General features: G+C 36.3%; 1 protein-coding gene across 4 annotated transcripts; it reads left to right on the forward strand.

The window, feature by feature from the left end:
* Positions 1 to 12,674: 12,674 nt before the first annotated feature.
* LOC134659355 (uncharacterized) lies at positions 12,675 to 18,118 on the forward strand. 4 transcript variants are annotated; one of them, XM_063515025.1, is made up of 4 exons: positions 12,675 to 12,909; positions 13,852 to 13,948; positions 14,413 to 14,494; positions 14,897 to 18,118. In XM_063515025.1, the coding sequence occupies exons 1-4, from the start codon at positions 12,890 to 12,892 to the stop codon at positions 17,899 to 17,901; spliced, it is 3,204 nt and encodes a 1,067-aa protein (XP_063371095.1). In that variant the 5' UTR covers positions 12,675 to 12,889; the 3' UTR covers positions 17,902 to 18,118. The 4 variants fall into 4 exon arrangements, with proteins under 4 accessions (XP_063371095.1, XP_063371093.1, XP_063371094.1 ...); XM_063515023.1 differs by having other exon boundaries at positions 13,852 to 14,494; XM_063515024.1 differs by having other exon boundaries at positions 14,413 to 18,118.
* Positions 18,119 to 19,571: the final 1,453 nt, after the last annotated feature.

Below are 19,571 nucleotides of genomic sequence, written 5' to 3' on the forward strand. Positions count from 1 at the left end.
TAACGATTGTGTGACCCAATTCACCTAATTGCTCTTATGGCAACAATTATAGATTACCTAATACTTTTACATAGGTAACCTGTACGGCTAAAATGGCCGGCTCTTTATCATTTGTCACCATGGCTGTCACGTTCTAACAAACATGTAAGCAATGATTTATAACATAACTCAAGATAGGTTATAGGCGTTCCAAAATTGAAGCGCTTACCTTGTGACAAATTTGACAAGTTGCATTTAGTCGCGGCTGGACAAGCGAGAAATGTGCACGTGCTAACGAGCTCCCGCACACCGAAAGAGAAAGAGACGACCTTATGTTTAACAATGAGTGTGACAAAGATGGATGGAATGAGAAAATTAATCAAAAATAACAGATTTCTTCGTAGGCACAGAAATAAATATGGAAGTAATTTTTTGTGCTCCTCAAGTATGAGTATAACCTATCTATGGTTATATAATATCATTGCATGTAAGTGCCAAAGTGACGCATAGCATGACAGGTGATAAAAATGCGACCATGATAGCTGGTCTAATCGTTCATAGACATTTCATTACATATTTATACCTATTCATAACTAGCGACCCGCCCTGGTTTCGCACGGGTTACACAAAACCTTAAAAAATTAGTTACATATTTACCTAAATATTTCCCAAGAATCACTCTATTGATAGGTGAAAACCACATGAAAATCCGTTCAGTAGTTTTTGAGTTTATCGCGAACACACAAACAGACAGGCGCGGTGGGGGACTTTGTTTTATAAGGTGTATTGATATTGTTTATTTAGTTGCCGTTTTACATTGTCTTAACAAGTTTGACATGATCTACACTACACAATTGTGCCATTTGTGCTTAGCCCGATCTAATAATTTAATATCTGGAAGACCGAGCTTCGCTCGGAAGACATATAAAAACTCAAAAATGAGCGTTTACCCAGAGATAAGACCTAGCTAGATCGATATTTCGCCCCCGAAAACCCCCATATACCAAATTTCATCGAAATCGTTAGAGCCGTTTCCGAGATCATTTAAATATACCTATATATAAATAAATAAATATGCAAGAATTGCTCGTTTAAAGGTACTTATAAGATTAGTTTATAAATTTACAAATAGTGCCGACGGCTACGCCCGTAATAGGGTATTTTCCTACTAGTCAAATCAGTTTCTTTTTTGAACTGTCAAACAATTTTCTAATATGGAATTTATATGCTTGATTACACAGTGACGTCACGGTCAACTCACCTACTTTTTATATTTTTATCCCATTTATTAAATAAGACTTGTGCTTAAAAATAACTGCTATCTATGTTTTTCTAATAATTATCTGGTGCTTTATTTCATGCATTTCATAATTTATTTTAAATAAGTACAGGAAAAAAGGTTTCGGTCTGATATGAGACCTTTACTAACATCCGTCAATTACATTATACTCGAATTTAGACACGGTTATAATAACGTAATTAAACACCGTGCTATTAACTTTTATGAAGTTCATATTAAAAACATCAGTCTTATTAAAACAATATACCAGCCAAGCGGCGTCATAATATTATTCCTGTAATAAAACGATTTTATATCAAACGATAGAAAATAAATAATATCGTGAAGAATATGAGGAATCTGTTTGTTTTATAAATGCGTCAAGAAATAGATGTGCTAAGGCTTGGGTACACTGAGACGCTGAAAACAGACGCTAGCGTGACGGACTGACGGAATTAGTAATATAAATTGTATATACCTATCCTATAGTATAGGATATAGTAATTTAAATTGTATTTTTTTTCTTATTTACTCGTAATGCATGTTAATTTTAAGATGTAATGTGTTGATAAGATGTGTCCCGCCGAGTTTGTTGCCGGTCCCATATTGGGATACCCTCCTCCAATTGAGGGGGGATTCCTACTCGAATAATAAACTATCTTAAACTATCTTTAATTCATATATACTCAACCGAAATTGAATTTTCTTGGCGTTGACCCGTTCAGATTTAACCATTTGTTATGATTTTGCACTGGTTTTGATACGACCTTAGTAATTGGGAGTATTACTGCAATGTTCTGCCGCCAGAGTGCAGCAATAGCACCCATCGTAAACCATACAGTAACTTATACATCTGTGCCTGAAACTGTTTATTGACAAGTTTTCAAATGACATTGATACATCAAGGCGGTTTGTTTTTACAAAGGGCCTACCGGGAAACGCGAAAATAGAAACTCAGCTATCTGCCTCTTTATCGCTCGAATATTCAAGAGTGATAGAGAGGATAGATAACAAAATTTCGACTCTCTCGTTTGTGGTAGACCCTTAGATTGTGACTTATTGTGGTAGTGGCGCCCCTATGCAGAGTTTCGTGTAATATTTATGTGTAGCGGCCGACACTAAGGGAATTGTTTTGATTTTCATGACATGAGTTTTATGTATGGCTCGGCCACGACATTGAGCGACTTGCGACGGCGACAGTGACAACCATAAGTGGGAACGAAAGGTCCCATCGCTTTGTCTCGCTCCAGCCTATAGTTATCGCTGCCGCCGTCGCAAATCGCTCAATGTCGTAGCCGAGCCGGTAAGTCTTGTTGCACTACAATACAACAGTCATATTGGAACTTTAAGATACGTCAAATATTAGATATCTAAACGATATGGATCGGATATGTCAGTGTCAAACAAGTGTCAAGAGTGAAGTTTTTGTTTGAAGAAACGTCACTTTTGACACTGACATATCCGATCCATATCGTTTCAATATCTTATATTTGACGTATGTTCGAATATGGCTGTAGCTAGTTTATCTTCAAGTGTGGTCCCGCCGGATCGTCGTGTGTGGCGCGCGTTAACTGGCGATCGGCGCCCGCGCAGCCGCGCACGCCGCGCCCGCGAGATGGCGGCACCTCACAGCGCTATCGATCTACAGACCACAGTGCTCTATACTCTATACCATAGATCACTTGAATACTAGATGAAATAAGAGACTTTAATAAAAAACGATTTTCTTTCTGTCGTTTCGGTTTTTGGAAAATGGTGGAAATCGGCAGAAAGGACTTCAGTGCCATTAGGGTCTATGTCACATAAAACTATTAAATGTTCGCTGTGTGTGTGATAAATTGATGATGACTCAATGAAGTAAGTTTTTTAAGAGCCAACAGGAGTGGTCATTTCTCCATACAAACGTACTCGACTGTTTCCTCCGTGGGTTTTGAAGCTAGAGCAATGATTTTTTCACCTCAGCAGCTCGAACAAGGGTACTTTGATTCTTAAAAACAGTGAGCAAAATGCGATTTTGCTCACTGAGTGAGACAAAATGACATTCAAGTGACCTTTATAGTCAAATGTCATTTCAACATGCGGGGTCTAATAAAAGTTCGAAATACTTGGGTTCTATTATCTCTGTCCCTTTCACACTGTTAGCAAAAAGAAACAGACAAAAAAAAGTTAAAACGACATTCAACAGTATATTCACGGTTTATAATAGACCCCCGAAAAACTTCAGACCGCATCGTTCCAAACCACGTACGAGTATGAATTCTTAATAATTAATAAATAAAAATAAAGTTTAAGATTTAATAAAAACTGATAAAATACTATATTTTAGGTATTTTATTGTACAATTAAAATATCGAACTCAAAAAATACACAGATCATCACGCAAAATTAATTATTTTACTTTTAAGAATTTCTACCATAGTTGACAAATAGTACGTATCCGCAATTCGGACCGTATCTTACAAAGATTTTTTTTTTTTTCAAAAAAAGTTGTCAATTGAAGTGGCAGTTAATGTTTGTTATTTCTATATTATTTTAATGGAATTTATTATTACGTTTTGTTTTTGTGTTCCATTGCGGTAATTAAACTTAATTGTTTGTATATCTTAAGAAAACATGAGTGCAGGTATTAAGTGATGAACAAGGATTACATTTTTCAAGTTGACTAATAGGTATGTTCTCACTGCGCTGAGGTGAAAAATGTTGTGTACTACACGAGATCAAAGTTATTTACATCTCGTGCGCTTTTGAGTCCCTTACCACGCTCAAGATTCTAAATTAGATTCACTCGCTACGCTCGTGAATCTATTATAGAATCTTTCGCTTGCACGTGAAATAGGCAGAGTACCGGGAGGGGAGTAGACACTAAACTCGGGTTCCTGTACTACGTGAGCTACGTGTAGATACGCGCATCTGCCTATCACACACGGGACTCAAAATAAGCACTCGAAGAAATATCAAACTTTGATCACTTGTTGTACAAATAACTATTTCAACACAGATTAATATTGTCAATATCTGTGTTGGACCGTTTTACTTTTTTTAATATTTTTGTTTTTTAAGGCGCTAGAGCCCTTCAAAAATGGCCAAAATGGCCTAATTGACTATGCCGCAATGAGAGGCGTGCTATTCAAAACTGATATCAATTAGTCAAAAAAGCAAAACGGTCCGACACAGATAATGTCATTATCATTTAGATTTCCAAATTTGGTTACGATTGGTTAAGTTTTGGAGGAGGAAACAGTCGAGTACGAAACCTCGATTTTTGAGATTTTTAAGCAGGATTTTTCGCCTTGTCCTTATCGCACTAGTTTTAGGAGCCGCTTCCGTTAGCGAGACGGGTATATTTACCTAAAATATTTAAATCTTAGCTCCTGTTGGCTCTTAAGCTTATGAATTATGAAGTTTACGCGCGAGGTCTATAGCTCACAGACCTACTAGATATAGGAACAAAATTTAGTCAAAACAAGCACCCTTGTTGCCTAAACTATGATTATAAGATAAGTACAAAATCAATACTTACCTGAACATGTAAACATACGCTGACAAGCAACAGATACCGTAAAATGGGGTGAGTAGGGTCAAAACTGAAATTCAAATCTCGATAACATTTTATTTTTACATATGAAAACTGAATGGTGTATTAATAAGTGTTCCGGACGTTTGTATTTTAGTTTTTATTTTATTTTGGGTAGTTCCATTTCATACCTTGACGATAAAGAGGAAAACCCACCTCACCCCGTAGTCCCTCGTATTTGGGGTGATTTTGGAAGATTGTTGGATCGTTTTTTTTATTATGCGTATTACTATAGCTCCATTTTAAATTGGAATACATTATTTTTGTAGCAGTAGCCTTAAAATCCCTTCTCACCCCCCTCTCAAACCTTCTCTCCCCATTCATAACCCACCTCTCCCCGCGAATCCCACTCACCCCGTTTTACGGTAGATGATTTATATACATATTTCGAAAAAGTTCCATATGTACTGTAAAACGTTGTATGATACACGTAAGTAATTCGCAACTCGCAACTAGCTAGATGGATTTTTGCCCCCGAATATCCCCATACTTAGGTATAGCAAATTTCATCGAAATCTTTAGAGCCGTTTCCGAAATCCCCGAAATATATATATACAAGAATTGCTCGTTTACAGGTAGATATAAGATATAACAGAGAAAATCTAAACAAAACAGGCACCCTTTTAGCCTAGAGTATGATTATAAGGTACAGAATCAATACTAAGTAATGACAGCCCTCACTTGCCTGAACATGTAAACATGCATGTAATGTAATGCATGTAATTACATACACTGGCATGGAACCGATCGTTTGTATGTATGAACCGTGCCGACTGGCGTGGTTGCGAAAAGAAGTTGCTATAATTTTAAATGTATAATGTAAAAGCTTCATTTCAAATGCTTTATGCATTACACATATCATATATTTTTGAAGTGAAAACTTCTTTAGCGGCGCTGTGCACTTTTTGAGGTGGGGATAAAATGTTAAACTCGAGACAGCGTAAGACGATCACGTGACCGTAAGATGGCCACTCATTTAGATGGCATTTAAATCAATAAAGAAAAACTCAATGACATTACATGAAAAACTGTTACCTACATGTAATGTCATTGAGTTTTTCTTTATTGATTAGTGATTATTGATTAGTGAGTTTCGCTCTAACTGGTATTAATATAATTCGAGTACTAACAGTGATGTGTTTAGGGGTTTCAAGTAATTAACGCTAACGCTAGATGGCGTTAACCTCAATTATACATAGTGCATTTTGCACTAGTTATTGAGTTTTCACTTCTGCCGGCACTCCCTGAGTGCAGCCCGTTGATTTTTTCGTGGACAATATTACACAAATCGACCTGGCCCCAAACTAAGCAAAACTTATAGGTACTTACTATGGGTGCTGACGATATACTACCTACATATATCTACGTAAGTATACATACTTATTGTGTACTTAGGTAGATAAATACTTAGATAAGTACATAATATATAACATCCATAACTCAAGAACAAATATTCGTGATGAGCACACAAATAAATGCCCTTACCAGGATTCTAACCCGGGACCTCCTGCTTCGTAAAGTGTCATTCTATGGAACTTGCTATGTAAACAAACCGCCATATTGAAATTGAGTAACTTTTGTTTACATAGTTTGCAAGTTCCATAGAATGACACTTTACGCTGAGTCACTGCCTACTAGGCCAGGCAGTACGGCTACCATCAGTTTGTCACTGACATAAACGCCGTCGAGAACGTAGTTTACTTTCTATACATCTCGCTCGTACTCGCATATTAGTGCAAACGAGATCGAGATGCATAGAAAGTAAATTACGTTCTCGATAGCGTAAATGTCAGTTTTGACACTGTCAGTGACTCATGGTACGGGCTCTATTCTATTTCTTTGCAAAACTTTCAAAACTAATTTTAGTGTCTAAAAGTCAACAATTCTGACACCGAAATTAGTTTTAATTGACCTTTATAATTATGAACACTTTCGGTTCGGCCAATTACAGTTACATTACTACCTAATTAAATTTCACTGGGTATACAAACAGTGACAGTTATGTACGAGAAATCTGACAAGTGAAAGGTCTTATGTTGTTTATCTGTCATTTTGACCCATCTTACAAAGATGGAATGGGAGGGCCATGTTTTTTTCAAGTATGTATACATATCACTACGTAGTACGTATAAAACAAGTCGCTTCCCGCTGTCTGTATGTCCCTATATATGCTTAGATCTTTAAAACTACGCAACGGATTTTGATGCGGTTTTTTTAATAGATAGAGTGATTCAAGCAGAAGGTTTACGTACAATTTGTTAACCCATGCAAAGCCGGGGCGGGTCGCTTGTAAGTGGTAGGCATGTGGTAGATTCAAAACGCCCATAGATGACGTAATAAAATCATTTTCAGAAAATGTTTTCCCGGATGATCTATTATTTCTTGTCACCTTAAACACGTTATTAATCTAGTCCCATGAGTCCCATTATCTATTATAAACCTATCCCTCCATTTGGTAGGTTTGCTCTATGGCGGGAGGGTCACTGTTTGTAGAATAATGAAAAACGCATTAGCAGTTAAGCATTCATTTTGACAACCCTATTGATCCACGACCAATTTATATTTTACTGTTAACACACAAATAAGTACGTTAGATGTGTAGGAAAAGACATTTTCACTAGCTGCAAAACTAAGTTGGTAGTTATAAATGCTCCACCAAGTTATTATTTACCGTCACCAGTGGCGCCACTGTGTAACAAAACAATGAAATTTGTATCAAGTAATGTGCGTTCGAGTTTTCAGCACCGGCAAAAATAAGTTGGTAGTTATAATCATAACCTCTTTGCTGGCAGCTGTCAGATTTCCCGCCAGTTTTCAATTTTCGAACTCACTGGGTTCCATAAACAAAGAATTAGTTTGAAATTGGAATGCGTTATGTAGATTATTGGATTGGTGGCATTCAAATTTAAACCATAATTTGTAGGTTATAAATGTTATAATAGAATACAGATATTTAAGATAATACGTTTGTTTTTGTTTTTTTAAATGTTGAGTGAAAGTAAATGGATTGGTTTTGGGCGGTGTCCCACCTAAAAATGGAATTATAAAATATGTCGCAAGGGAGTAAAATTAAGGAGTAGTTAGGGCGAGGCAGGAATATAATTAAAAATCTGGGCGCAGTGAATAATGAAGTTGTAGTTAGTAATCATATTATTAAGAAAACTATAAGCACCCATAGTAACGTAAATGATACTAATCGGCGTAGGTATAAAAAAAGTGGAAAAAAGGATATGCCTCTCATTCATATTGTGTTTATTTTTAATTTACCTATTCGACGAAGCAACTCGGATAAAAATGATAGTTTAGTCATTAATTATTGTGTACATATTATGAAGGGTAAATAACAATATATAGGGTGTCTCATTTAAATCGGTCAGTATTGGAACGAAAGACGAAAAACTGCATTCATACATTTAAAAAAACCTGTACTCAAAATAATAAAAAGGCGGTGGTCATTTCGAAGACTTGCTAAAATAAATTAAAGAATATGAAAACAATGCATTTTATTCATTTTAGACATCATATTTCATAGTAAAATGTACTTCTTAAGACCTACACAATCGATATCCAAATAAAAATAGTTTTAGTTTTATTTTTCAAAATGTACGGGTTCGATTCCCGAGCTGAGAACAGGTTTTTTTTTAAAGTATGAATGCAGTTTTTCATGTTATTAAAATCGATGACATGGTTCCTAAGAACAGATCTTCGTATGTCTTATAGTTTCAGACTTTCCCATACTGACCGATTTAAATGAGACACCCTGTATACATCTTAATTAAATTTGTGCGCTATTAATACTTAGTCAAAATTGCCTTGCCTATGCTTAAAGTTAGGTTCACGAGGAGAGTTGGGTTATGAATGGGGTGAGAAGGGATGAAAGGGGGGTGATATGGGTTTTTAAGGCTACTGCTACAAAAATAATGTATTCCAATTTAAAATGGAGCTATAGTAATACTCATAATAAAAAAAATCGATCCAACAATCTTCCAAAATCACCTTTGTATGAAAACCCAACTCACTCCATCAAATATGATGGACTACGGGGTGAGGTAGAATTTCCTGTTTATCGTCAAAGTAAAATAAAAACTAAGGAACTACCCAAAATAAAATAAAAACTAAAATACAAACGTCCGGAACACTTATTATACAGGGTGTTTGGCACATGTACCGACAAAATTTTTTTGAGGGTTTGTGGTGTCATTTCCTTCCCTTTCTTCCTTGGAACCTTGGTGCTAGGAGCCACGGATCTGGAGATACGATTTTTTTATTTTTTTTTTCATAAATCATCCAAAATCTGATTTTCGAAGCCCCATAACTTTTTTTGTATGGTCTTAAATGCATTGTTTGTATGGTCTTAAATGCATTGTTTGTATGGTCTTAAATGCGTCTTACATTAGGCCTGTCTGCTTCTAAAATTACTAGATTTTTATTACAAATTACAGCATAAAACGAACACATGGATCTTTTTCATTACAAATAAACTGAACATCTGCACTTCTAAATGAAATGAAAAAAAAACTAACATCAATTGGAGAGCTCTTTTTATTTAAAGGTCTTTGGTTTATGACTTCAATAAAAAAAGGCTTTGCAAATCAGATTTTAATCAAAAGGATAAAAAAGACAGACATGGAAATTAAGATTCGTAGGTAAGTAAATTAATTCATCGTAAATTTTGTTCGAACTGTTGTCCTCTCTCCCGCATACACGCCCGACACCTTTTTCTAATTTCATCCGTTGTCGTAGCTAGCACCATTTCTTCTTTCATGGTTTGAAATGCGGCGTTTATTCTTTCTACCAACACTTCTCTTGTAGGAACTTCCGTGGAATAAACTAATTCCTTAGCTCTTCCCCAGACGTAAAAATCCAACGGAGTTAGGTCTGGAGATCGAGCAGGCCAAGGGATGGGGCCGCCTCTGCCTATCCATGAATTTGGAAAGGAGTTGTTGAGGTGCTCCCGAACATCTCTCTGGAAATGTGCCGGGCAACCGTCATGCTGGAATACAATCGGCACATCTTCATCTACAACTTCATCATCTAGTAGCTCCGGCAATACAGTTTCTAAGAATTTTGGGGGGTTTGTGGTGTCATTTCCTTCCCTTTCTTCCTTGGAACCTTGGTCCTAGGAGCCACGGATCTGGAGATACGATTTTTTTATTTTTTTTCATAAATCATCCAAAATCTGATTTTCGAAGCCCCAGAACAAAAAGTCGTATCCATTTGAGATTAGTAGGAGACTTATGCCGTTTTTAAAATTATATAGGTTTAAGCCAATTATCGGAGTAAATACGATGAATTGAATAGAGAAATTTGTGTGGTTAATAATGTAGTTTAATTTGTTTGCTGAATGAAATGTAATCTTATAAAACTAAACTTCTTTTAAGTAACAAAACTACGTTACATTTCTTGGATAATTTACCTATATTGTTTATTTACTTGATTAGAATCTAGCGAACGATTTAATTCTTTGTGGCAACTACGCCAAGTGGACGGAAACAGGCACTGGACGGTGAACTGAACGCAATGACTCTATAAGTAAAATAATTATCTAGGTACTTATTTTGGGCCAACATTTTTATAATATTTGTTTTTATCAGAAACGATTAATAGGTACTATTTATACTTTTGCTACGAATTAAAACAAAACCTTTCATCTATTACTTGTATTTACACGTCAGTATATAGAGGTCTCGCAATATAACCAGTAAATATACCTAAACAAATATCGTGGAGGGGCATTAGGGCTTTTGTGGGCGCACCTGCCTTTTCCCGTGTAGGGGGACCATGCATGAGACACGTGAGACACGCAGCGCGGGACAGTCTTCCCAAGATATATTGTTTATTTATTTAAACTTAAAAATAATGTACATATAGCGGACTTAATCCCTAATGGCATTCTCTACAAGTCAAACCCACTACGGACCTGATGCCTAATGGCATTCTCTACCAGTCAAACCCACAACAGACTTAATGCCTAATGGCATTCTCTCCCATTGTCCCGTGATATTTATATTAGATTCTTCTTCTTCTTTGCTCCATCCCACTTTAATAGATGGGGTTAAAACAAATTATTTCGGATTAAAACAAATTATTTCGGTTTACAAATAAGTTAACCCTACAAAATCGGCACTTATCCCCCAACTCCCCACAGCGCTGGTCACCCCACCGCCCAACCCCAAGCGTTCATATTTCATAATTCAGTGAACATTTTTCTTAATCTATTTCACGGGGTTGCTTTCAGCAAGGGTGCCATTTTGAGTCAGGTAAGTACTTTGTGTTTACACATATACCTATACCTTTTGCATGGACATGCTTATACTTGTATGTGGACAACACTAATAAGTATGTAATGTATATGCCTATACCTTTGTCGGGGCCGACTTAAAGTTCCCAGGTAATGTTTTGATAGTAGACACCAGGGATGTTGCGAATATCCGCATCCGCATCCGCGGAGCTTCCGCATTATTTTCAACATCCGCATCCGCATAAAATCGATGCGGATTTAATGCGGATGCGGATGTGGAACAGGTCGGTACAGGAACGGCTTAGCATCGGCGTAAGTGCTAGACTGCTAGGTAATTTAGTCATTAGCCAAAAAAACCTATTAGAAATTAGCAGTCAAGCGTGAGTGGGACTTAATGTACGGAACCCTTGGAACGCGAGTCCGACTCGCACTTGGCCGGTTTTTTGAAATAAAAATTACTAAAATGTAATATTTGACGTTTTTTATGTACCTATCTTGACATCCGCATCCGCATCCGCATCCGCGGATGTGAGCCTTTAAAAATCCGCATCCGCATCCGCATCCGCGGATGTCAAAAAATCGGCATCCGCAATATCCCTGGTAGACACATTAAAACAATAGGTAAGTAGGTATCCAAACTATACATTTTATTAGTAGAATAAAATCTTTATACCTAAGTAAGAGTTTTATTAGTACCTAGGTATAGTAAACCTACAGTTACTGAAATCTATATTATATGTAATATGTAGGTAAATTTATGTATTAACAGTGTTGAACGATTCACGGTTAGTTTCACTATACTTATATCGACTGGGATATATATTACATATATCGGGAGGCAATGATATTATAACTCAAGATAGGTTATAAGTGTTCCAAAATTGAAGCGCTTAACTTGTGACAAATTGGACAAGTTGCCTTTAGTGGTAGCTGTGTTTAATACAAAACATATAGAGTGTAAACTTAGCTTAAGTATTTTTATTATATAGCAACACATTTGTAGTTGCCTTAAAAATGTATATGGCAACTCTCTCTCTTCACTCTCGATCCGAACTAACCGGCACGTCCCGCGATCACTGTAATTTAATTTAATTCAAAACTTCAATAAAAGTTAATTTAAACATTAAAGCGCATTTTGTATTCTCCATGCGCAAGTGGTCCTTCTAAGGAAAAGTATCAGTGTACGATGTTTCGTCGAAATAGTGTTCGCGGCAAGTGTGTGCGCGAGCTGGCTGGCCGTCTATACCGGCTGGTATCTCGTCGTGGCAGTGCCTAGGCTGGCGCTGCTGGCCTGCAACTTCGTTCTATCTATAATAGAGCGAAAATCATACACGGATTGAAGAAAAGAGCATCATCAAAAACCGCAAGTAATTCGGTTTATGTCGAATTTTTCGACCACCGGCATTCCTCATTTTTCAATATAAAGTGAAGTTGGCGCGGACCGCAGCCATCTTGCGGAACTTCGCAGCGGTTTTTGACATTTTGTGTCATCTGTCACGTTCATGTCACATTTGACATTGACGTTCAAATAAAAATCAAAACAAACTGCAATCGTGTCTCTGTGCCTTCGTTTAAAAATGTTTGTGCCTTCGTTTGTCATAAATACAGGTTAATATGTCTACCGAAATGGAGAAATTAAAAAAGTTACGTGTTATACGCTCACAGTGCAAAGGAACCATTACAAGAATCGACAGTTTTGTCAAGGATCCCGTAGCTTTGGCAGCCGCCAGCGCCGATATATTAGAGGCGCGTAAAGAGAAGCTTATTTCCACCTTAAAAGATTACGAAAAGGTGCAAATGGACATCCTAAGCATTGATGAAGGCGACGGTGAACAGGTGGGAGATATTGAAGAGAAATACTATTCCATATTAGCAAAAATAAATAGCTCTCTTAAAATGTTAAATACAAAAGTGACTTCGGAGTGCCACAACGCATCCACATGTAAGTTACCCACAATTGAAATACCCTTTTATGACGGAAAGGATTTCACTAAATTTAAACCCTTTTTCGACTTATTTACTGCTGTCATTGATCGGAATACCTCGCTGTCTGATGTGCAAAAGCTTTTTTATTTGAGAAAGTACCTACAGGACGATGCGTTGGCGGTTATTCTGAATTTGCCGTTGGTAAATGAGTCATATAAAGAAGCAATACAATTATTAAAAAAGAGATTTGACAATAAGGCTAGATTAGTTGCAAATCATATAGGTATATTGTTAGATATTTCTAATATACAAAAGGGCACAGCGGCTTCCATACGAACATTTGTTTCACAAATAAATCAACAGATGCATGCATTAAAAAATCTAGATGAACCCGTTGATAAATGGGACATGCTTTTGATATCAATTTTGACTCGAAAGTTAGATCAATTCACAAACCGGGCATACCAATTAGACCGGGACTCAGACACCATGCCTACGATGGCTGGTTTCATTGAATATTTAGAAAAGCGTGCTATAGCGCTCGAAGATAGTCATCAAAATAAACATAGTACCTACTATGATGGTGCTAACAAACATGTTAATAATAAAAGTACTTGCTATGAAGGTACTCACAAATCAATACCTAAGGTTACAAATGTGGTATCGAAGTCGTTGCCGCCCTGTAGGTATTGTGATAATAAAGACCATCAGATATATAACTGTCCTATATTTAAAATTTTGCCTATCGCTCAGAGGCAATCTTATGTAAATGAAAAGCACATGTGTAATGTATGCCTTAATAACCATGATGGTAAATGTAAATTTACTTTTAAATGTAAAATGTGTAAACAGGGCCACAACACATTGCTGCATCAGGAGCGCAATGTGCATGTGGACAAGCCCAGGACAAATAATGATGACAGTCAGCAGCCACTATCATCCGATGCTGGTGAGTTTGACATTGCTGTTAATACTATTTTAAATTGTGTGTCCGATAGTGGTGTTTTGCTGCCAACCATAAAGGTCAAATTAATAACTAAAAATAATGAAGAGGTGACATGCAAGGCATTACTGGATACTGCATCTCAAGGCAGTTTTATACGTTCAGATTTAGTAAGCAGGCTTGGCTTAAAACCGATGATGGAACCAAACAATATTATTGGTTTCCGTAAACAACTATGTAAAGTGAATGAGTATGTAATTTTGACTCTTCAGTCTTGTAAAAATAATGTTAAAATAATATTAAAATGTCATATTAGTGATGAAATTACTTCCAAACTGCCTCAAAGAACATTAGATGTATCTAAATATCATATCCCAAAAAATATAACTTTAGCTGATGACACATTTTACATTACAAATGATATCCCTCTGTTGCTTGCAGCAAACATCTATTTTGCTATATTGTTGCAGGGCTGCATTAAAACTGAAAATGGACCGGTATTTCAGAATACCATGTTAGGATATGTTGTTGGAGGAAGTATCCCCGAGCAAGGTACTACATGTAATATTGTAACAAATTTAATTAATATATCTGATGGTGAAAAATTGGAAAATGTAATGGAGCAATTTTGGCTCTCTGAAAAGCTTCCTGAAGTGGAAAAATCTACAAATGATGAGTTTATTCAAGCTGAAAAAATATTTCAGGACTCTGTATCACTAAAAGACAATATATTTTATGTTGATATGCCATTAGCTTTCCCCATGGAAGAGTTAGGCCTAGGTGACTCATTTTCTGTTGCCTATAATAGATTCATAATGTTAGAAAAAAGGTTACAAAAAGATCCTTTGTTATTTGAACAATATAAAAAATTTATTGACCTATATCTGGAATTAGGACATGCAAAGATAGTTGATATTGAGGGTTATGATTTAAATGGTCCTGTGTTTTTTCTAGGACACCACTGCGTGTTCAATCCTTCCAGTCGAACCTCACCTCATCGTGTGGTCTTTGATGGATCAATGAGATCTAGAAATGGGACATCGCTGAATCAAGTCATGCTGAACGGACCTGTTGTACAGAGTGAGCTCTTTGATATCCTTATTTTATTCAGGACTTATCCCTTTATTTTAACTTGTGACATTCAAAAAATGTTTCGCAATGTTTTTATTAATGAACATCAACGCGGACTTCAAAACATTTTATGGCGCGAATCGCCCAAAGACCCTATCAACTGCTTGCAGCTTCAAACTGTTACATACGGTTTAAAATCGAGTACATTTTTAGCTACAAGAGCTCTAAATGAGCTAGCAAATATGCATAAGGATCAATTTCCTTTGGCCGCTCAGGCTATTTATAAAAATACATTTGTTGATGATGTGTTGACTGGCGCTGATGATGTAGAGACACTTCAAGAGCTGAAAAGGCAAATTGTAGAGCTTCTGGAGTTAGGTAGTTTCTCATTACATAAATGGTGCTCGAACCACGCTCCAATTTTAAGCGATATACCAGTTGAGCACAGACAAATTGATAGTGTAGAGATAGGTCAAAACGACACCGTGAAGACATTAGGTCTCACACTCGAAATAAACTCAGATAAATTGAGTTTCTCTTGTCCTGCGGTTGATGACGCAACAATACTGAATACAAAAAGAAAAATTCTCAGCTTTATAGGGAAAATGTTTGACCCACTTGGTTTAATTGGCCCAGTAATTGTGGTGGCCAAACTATTCATGCAAGAACTCCATAGCTCTATGCGTAAAGATTGGGACTCTACAATCCCAAATGAAAAGTTCCTATACTGGTCAAACTTTTTAAATAATTTAAAACAAATGGGTCAAATTAAAATAGATAGATGTGTAAATTTTAAATTAGTATCACATGTAGAGCTAATAGGGTATGCCGATGCATCTCTTAAAGCTTTCGGGAGCTGTCTCTATCTAAGAGTTTTTATGACTGATGGCTCGGTTCAAGTGAACTTGTTGTGTTCCAAATCCCGTGTGTCCCCACTTTCTAAATCTCACACCATACCTCAATTGGAGCTTTCTGCTGCTCTACTTTTAGCGCAATTGGCAAGTAGAGTCAGTAAGATTTTAAAAGATAGAGTTCCTCATAAAATGTATCTTTATAGTGATTCCCAAATCGTATTGTGGTGGATCAAAACAGAGGCAGTAAAAAGTACTATATATGTAAAAAATAGAGTCAAACAAATAGTAGAGCTTACTGAAAACTCACAATGGCTGTATGTTAGGTCAAAAGATAATCCTGCTGACTTATTATCAAGGGGAGTCGAACCACATAAGCTGCAGGAGTGTGATTTATGGTGGCATGGTTCGCCAAGTCTTTGTGATGTAAATTATACACATACAAACTTAGAAGAATTTAATTATGACGATATCATGACACATGTAGACTCGCATGGTGCTTCATTGAATGCGTCTTCTAACGATGTAGAGGGAATTTTGTGCCATACCACAAATGTAGAGCCTCTAGATTTATTAAAAAATTATTCTAACTTGAATAAACTTCAAAGAGTAATAGGCTTTATTTATAGATTTTACAATAACTGCTTGAACAAAGACAACAAAATAACAAGTAGAAATTTAACTTCTAGGGAATTGCGTGACTCTATGTTTAAGATAGTACGTTGTACACAGGCAGAGCATTTTAGTAAAGAATTAGTCCTGCTCTCAAAAAATAAGCCTGTGACAATTAGTGATCAATTAGCATTTCTAGATAAAAACGGTGTAATTAGAGCCGTGGGGAGACTGCAAAATGCAGAGAACCTGTCTTATGACAAGCGGCATCCGACTATACTTCCAAAAAACTCCTTTATTACCGATCTCATTATAGAACGAGAGCACTTAAGACTTATGCATGCAGGCGCTAGGCTAGTATTAGGCTCTCTATCACAGAGACATCATCTGGTGAATGGTATACGAGAGGTAAAAAAGGTGGTGCATAAATGTATAAAATGTATACGTATGAAAGCTGAAGCAGCAAAGCAGTTGATGGGAGATCTTCCTAAAGAAAGAATCACTCAGAGCAGGCCCTTTCAGCATGTAGGAATTGATTTCTGCGGTCCGTTTAACGTAAAGGTCTCTCGCATTAGAAAACCTATTATTACAAAAGGCTACATCGCGCTTTTTGTTTGCTTTGCTGTAAAAGCGATACACTTAGAACTTGTTTCTGATCTCACGACTGAAACTTTCTTAGCATGTCTTAAACGATTTATTTCTCGGCGTGGCATGCCCACAAACATATTTTGTGACAATGCAAAAACCTTCAAAGGTGCTTCTAATACATTAAAAGACTTGTATGACCTATTTTCCTCCAAAGATTGTAGAGACTCTGTCAACAAATATTGCTTAAATAACTATATAACATTTAATTGGATACCGAGTTATTCTCCAACGTTTGGAGGAATTTGGGAAAGTGGCGTTAAAAGTGTAAAACACCACTTTAAAAGAATAGTAGGCAATCTATGTTTGACCTACGAACAACTAAACACTGTAATCATAGAGATTGAAGGCATTTTGAACAGTAGACCTATACTATCTGCTATTTCTAATGATTGTGATTATATAACTCCTGGACACTTCATTTGTGGCGCAGCCTTGACTGCTTATCCTGAAATAGATCTCACTGAAACCTCAGTAAATCGGGTTCCATTTTGGAAAATGTGCACTAAGCTTAAGCAAGACTTTTGGAAAACTTGGTCTCAAAGTTATTTGACCCAGCTACAAAGCCGCCCCAAATGGAAATACCAGCAAACTAATTTAAAGGAAGGTGATTTGGTAATTGTAAAGAATATGAACACCTCTCCATTAAATTGGCCAATGGCTCGTATAGTAAAAACGTTCCCTGGTAGGGACGGATTAGTAAGGGTAGCTGATGTTAAGATTAATAATAAGACATTTCGTAGAGCCATAACTAAATTATGTCCTTTACCTGTAATGTAGTATTAATAACTTGCCTTATGTTTAGGTTTCTATTGGCGGGTCCACTCTTTACCTGTATGTAATATTGCCTGGCCCCAACTATGTTTAATACAAAACATATAGAGTGTAAACTTAGCTTAAGTATTTTTATTATATAGCAACACATTTGTAGTTGCCTTAAAAATGTATATGGCAACTCTCTCTCTTCCTTCTCGATCCGAACTAACCGGCACGTCCCGCGATCACTGTATTTTTATTTAATTCAAAACTTCAATAAAAGTTAATTAAAACATAAAAGCGCATTTTGTATTCTCCAAGCTGGACAAGCGAGAAATGTGCACGTGCTAACGAGCTCCCGCACACTGAAAGAGAAAGAGACGACCCGAACTTATGTTTAACAACGAGTGTGAGAAAGATGGATGGAATGAGAAAATTAATCAAAAATAACAGATTTCTTCGTAGGCACAGAAATAAATATGGAAGTATTTTTTGTGTTCCTCAAGTATGAGTATAACCTATCTATGGTTATATAATATCATTGTCGGGAGGTCGAAAACAAAAGTCTAATATATGTATATCTATGCAGGTAAGTATACCTACGTAATGTTGTTAAGGAGATGGCTGAGAACGGAACTGCAAGCTCGAAATAATTGAAACTGGACGCCAATACACATTTCCTCTTAAACATATAATACATACAAAACAGAACGAACACATTTGCTCCTAAAAATCTACCTGGTGAGCAATTAATACGGTCCCACCCGCCATCTGTCGGTAGGACGAACTAATCACCCAATTTAGGCGGCGAGATTATTCTCGGGTAATACAGGTTGATGTTTTATAATATTTTTAGTTAAGTTAATATAATTTACTAGCGACCCGCCCCGGCTTCGCACAGGTTAACAAATTATACACAAACCTTCCTCTTGAATCACTCTATCTATTAAAAAAACCCGCATCTAAACCCGTTGCGTAGTTTTAAAGATCTAAGCTTACATACAGACAGACAGACAGCGGGAAGCGACTTTGTTTTATAACTATGTAGTGATGATGATTCAGCAAATTTCGTTAATGGTACATATATACATTCCTTAAAAAAAATAACTTAAAAATATCCTAATTGATTAATAAACTACAAATAAACTAATCAAAAAAACCTCAGCGAGCTGTACCGGGTGCAAAGGTGCCCATCACACTATTTAGTGGATTTCATGTTAGAGCAGCGCGCTCCGCGTCATGATAAGCTATTATTTCGGACAAAATAGCCATACTTAGAAATTAATTACAAAACAAGTTCCTTATACTTACATTATACAATTAAATCAATAGTTTAAACGTTTTTCTATCACATATACGTAGGCCCGAATATAACGGACCAGAACAATTACATTTTCTCTTAAAAATCGATTTCTACACGATTTTGTCCGAGTATTGCCCGAACCAGTGATTTTTTTCATATTTTCTTTATATATATATACAAGAATTGCTCGTTTAAAGGTATAAGATTTAACTAATGATGGTTGTACCTTGATGGAGTTTACTTTAGCAAGAATATTATAGGTACCTATAAGGTATGAATACCTGATATATTTCGGATAACAGTGCTCAAGTTTCTTTATAAATCGATACATAATATAGTTTTATCCCACGCTGTCACAACTAACTTTTAAGTATAATAAAACCAGAAATAT

This window comes from Cydia amplana, chromosome 24 (assembly GCF_948474715.1).
Source record: "Cydia amplana chromosome 24, ilCydAmpl1.1, whole genome shotgun sequence".
In the NCBI taxonomy this organism is placed as follows: domain Eukaryota; kingdom Metazoa; phylum Arthropoda; class Insecta; order Lepidoptera; family Tortricidae; genus Cydia; species Cydia amplana.

Excerpts from the sequence above, each read along its gene's own strand:
- LOC134659355 (XM_063515022.1), top strand. The coding sequence starts at position 12,688 with ATGTCTACCGAAATGGAGAAATTAAAAAAGTTACGTGTTATACGCTCA. Across the intron at positions 12,910-13,851 it reads ATGAAGGCGACGGTGAACAG|GGCCACAACACATTGCTGCA; the intron begins GTGGGAGATATT and ends ATGTGTAAACAG.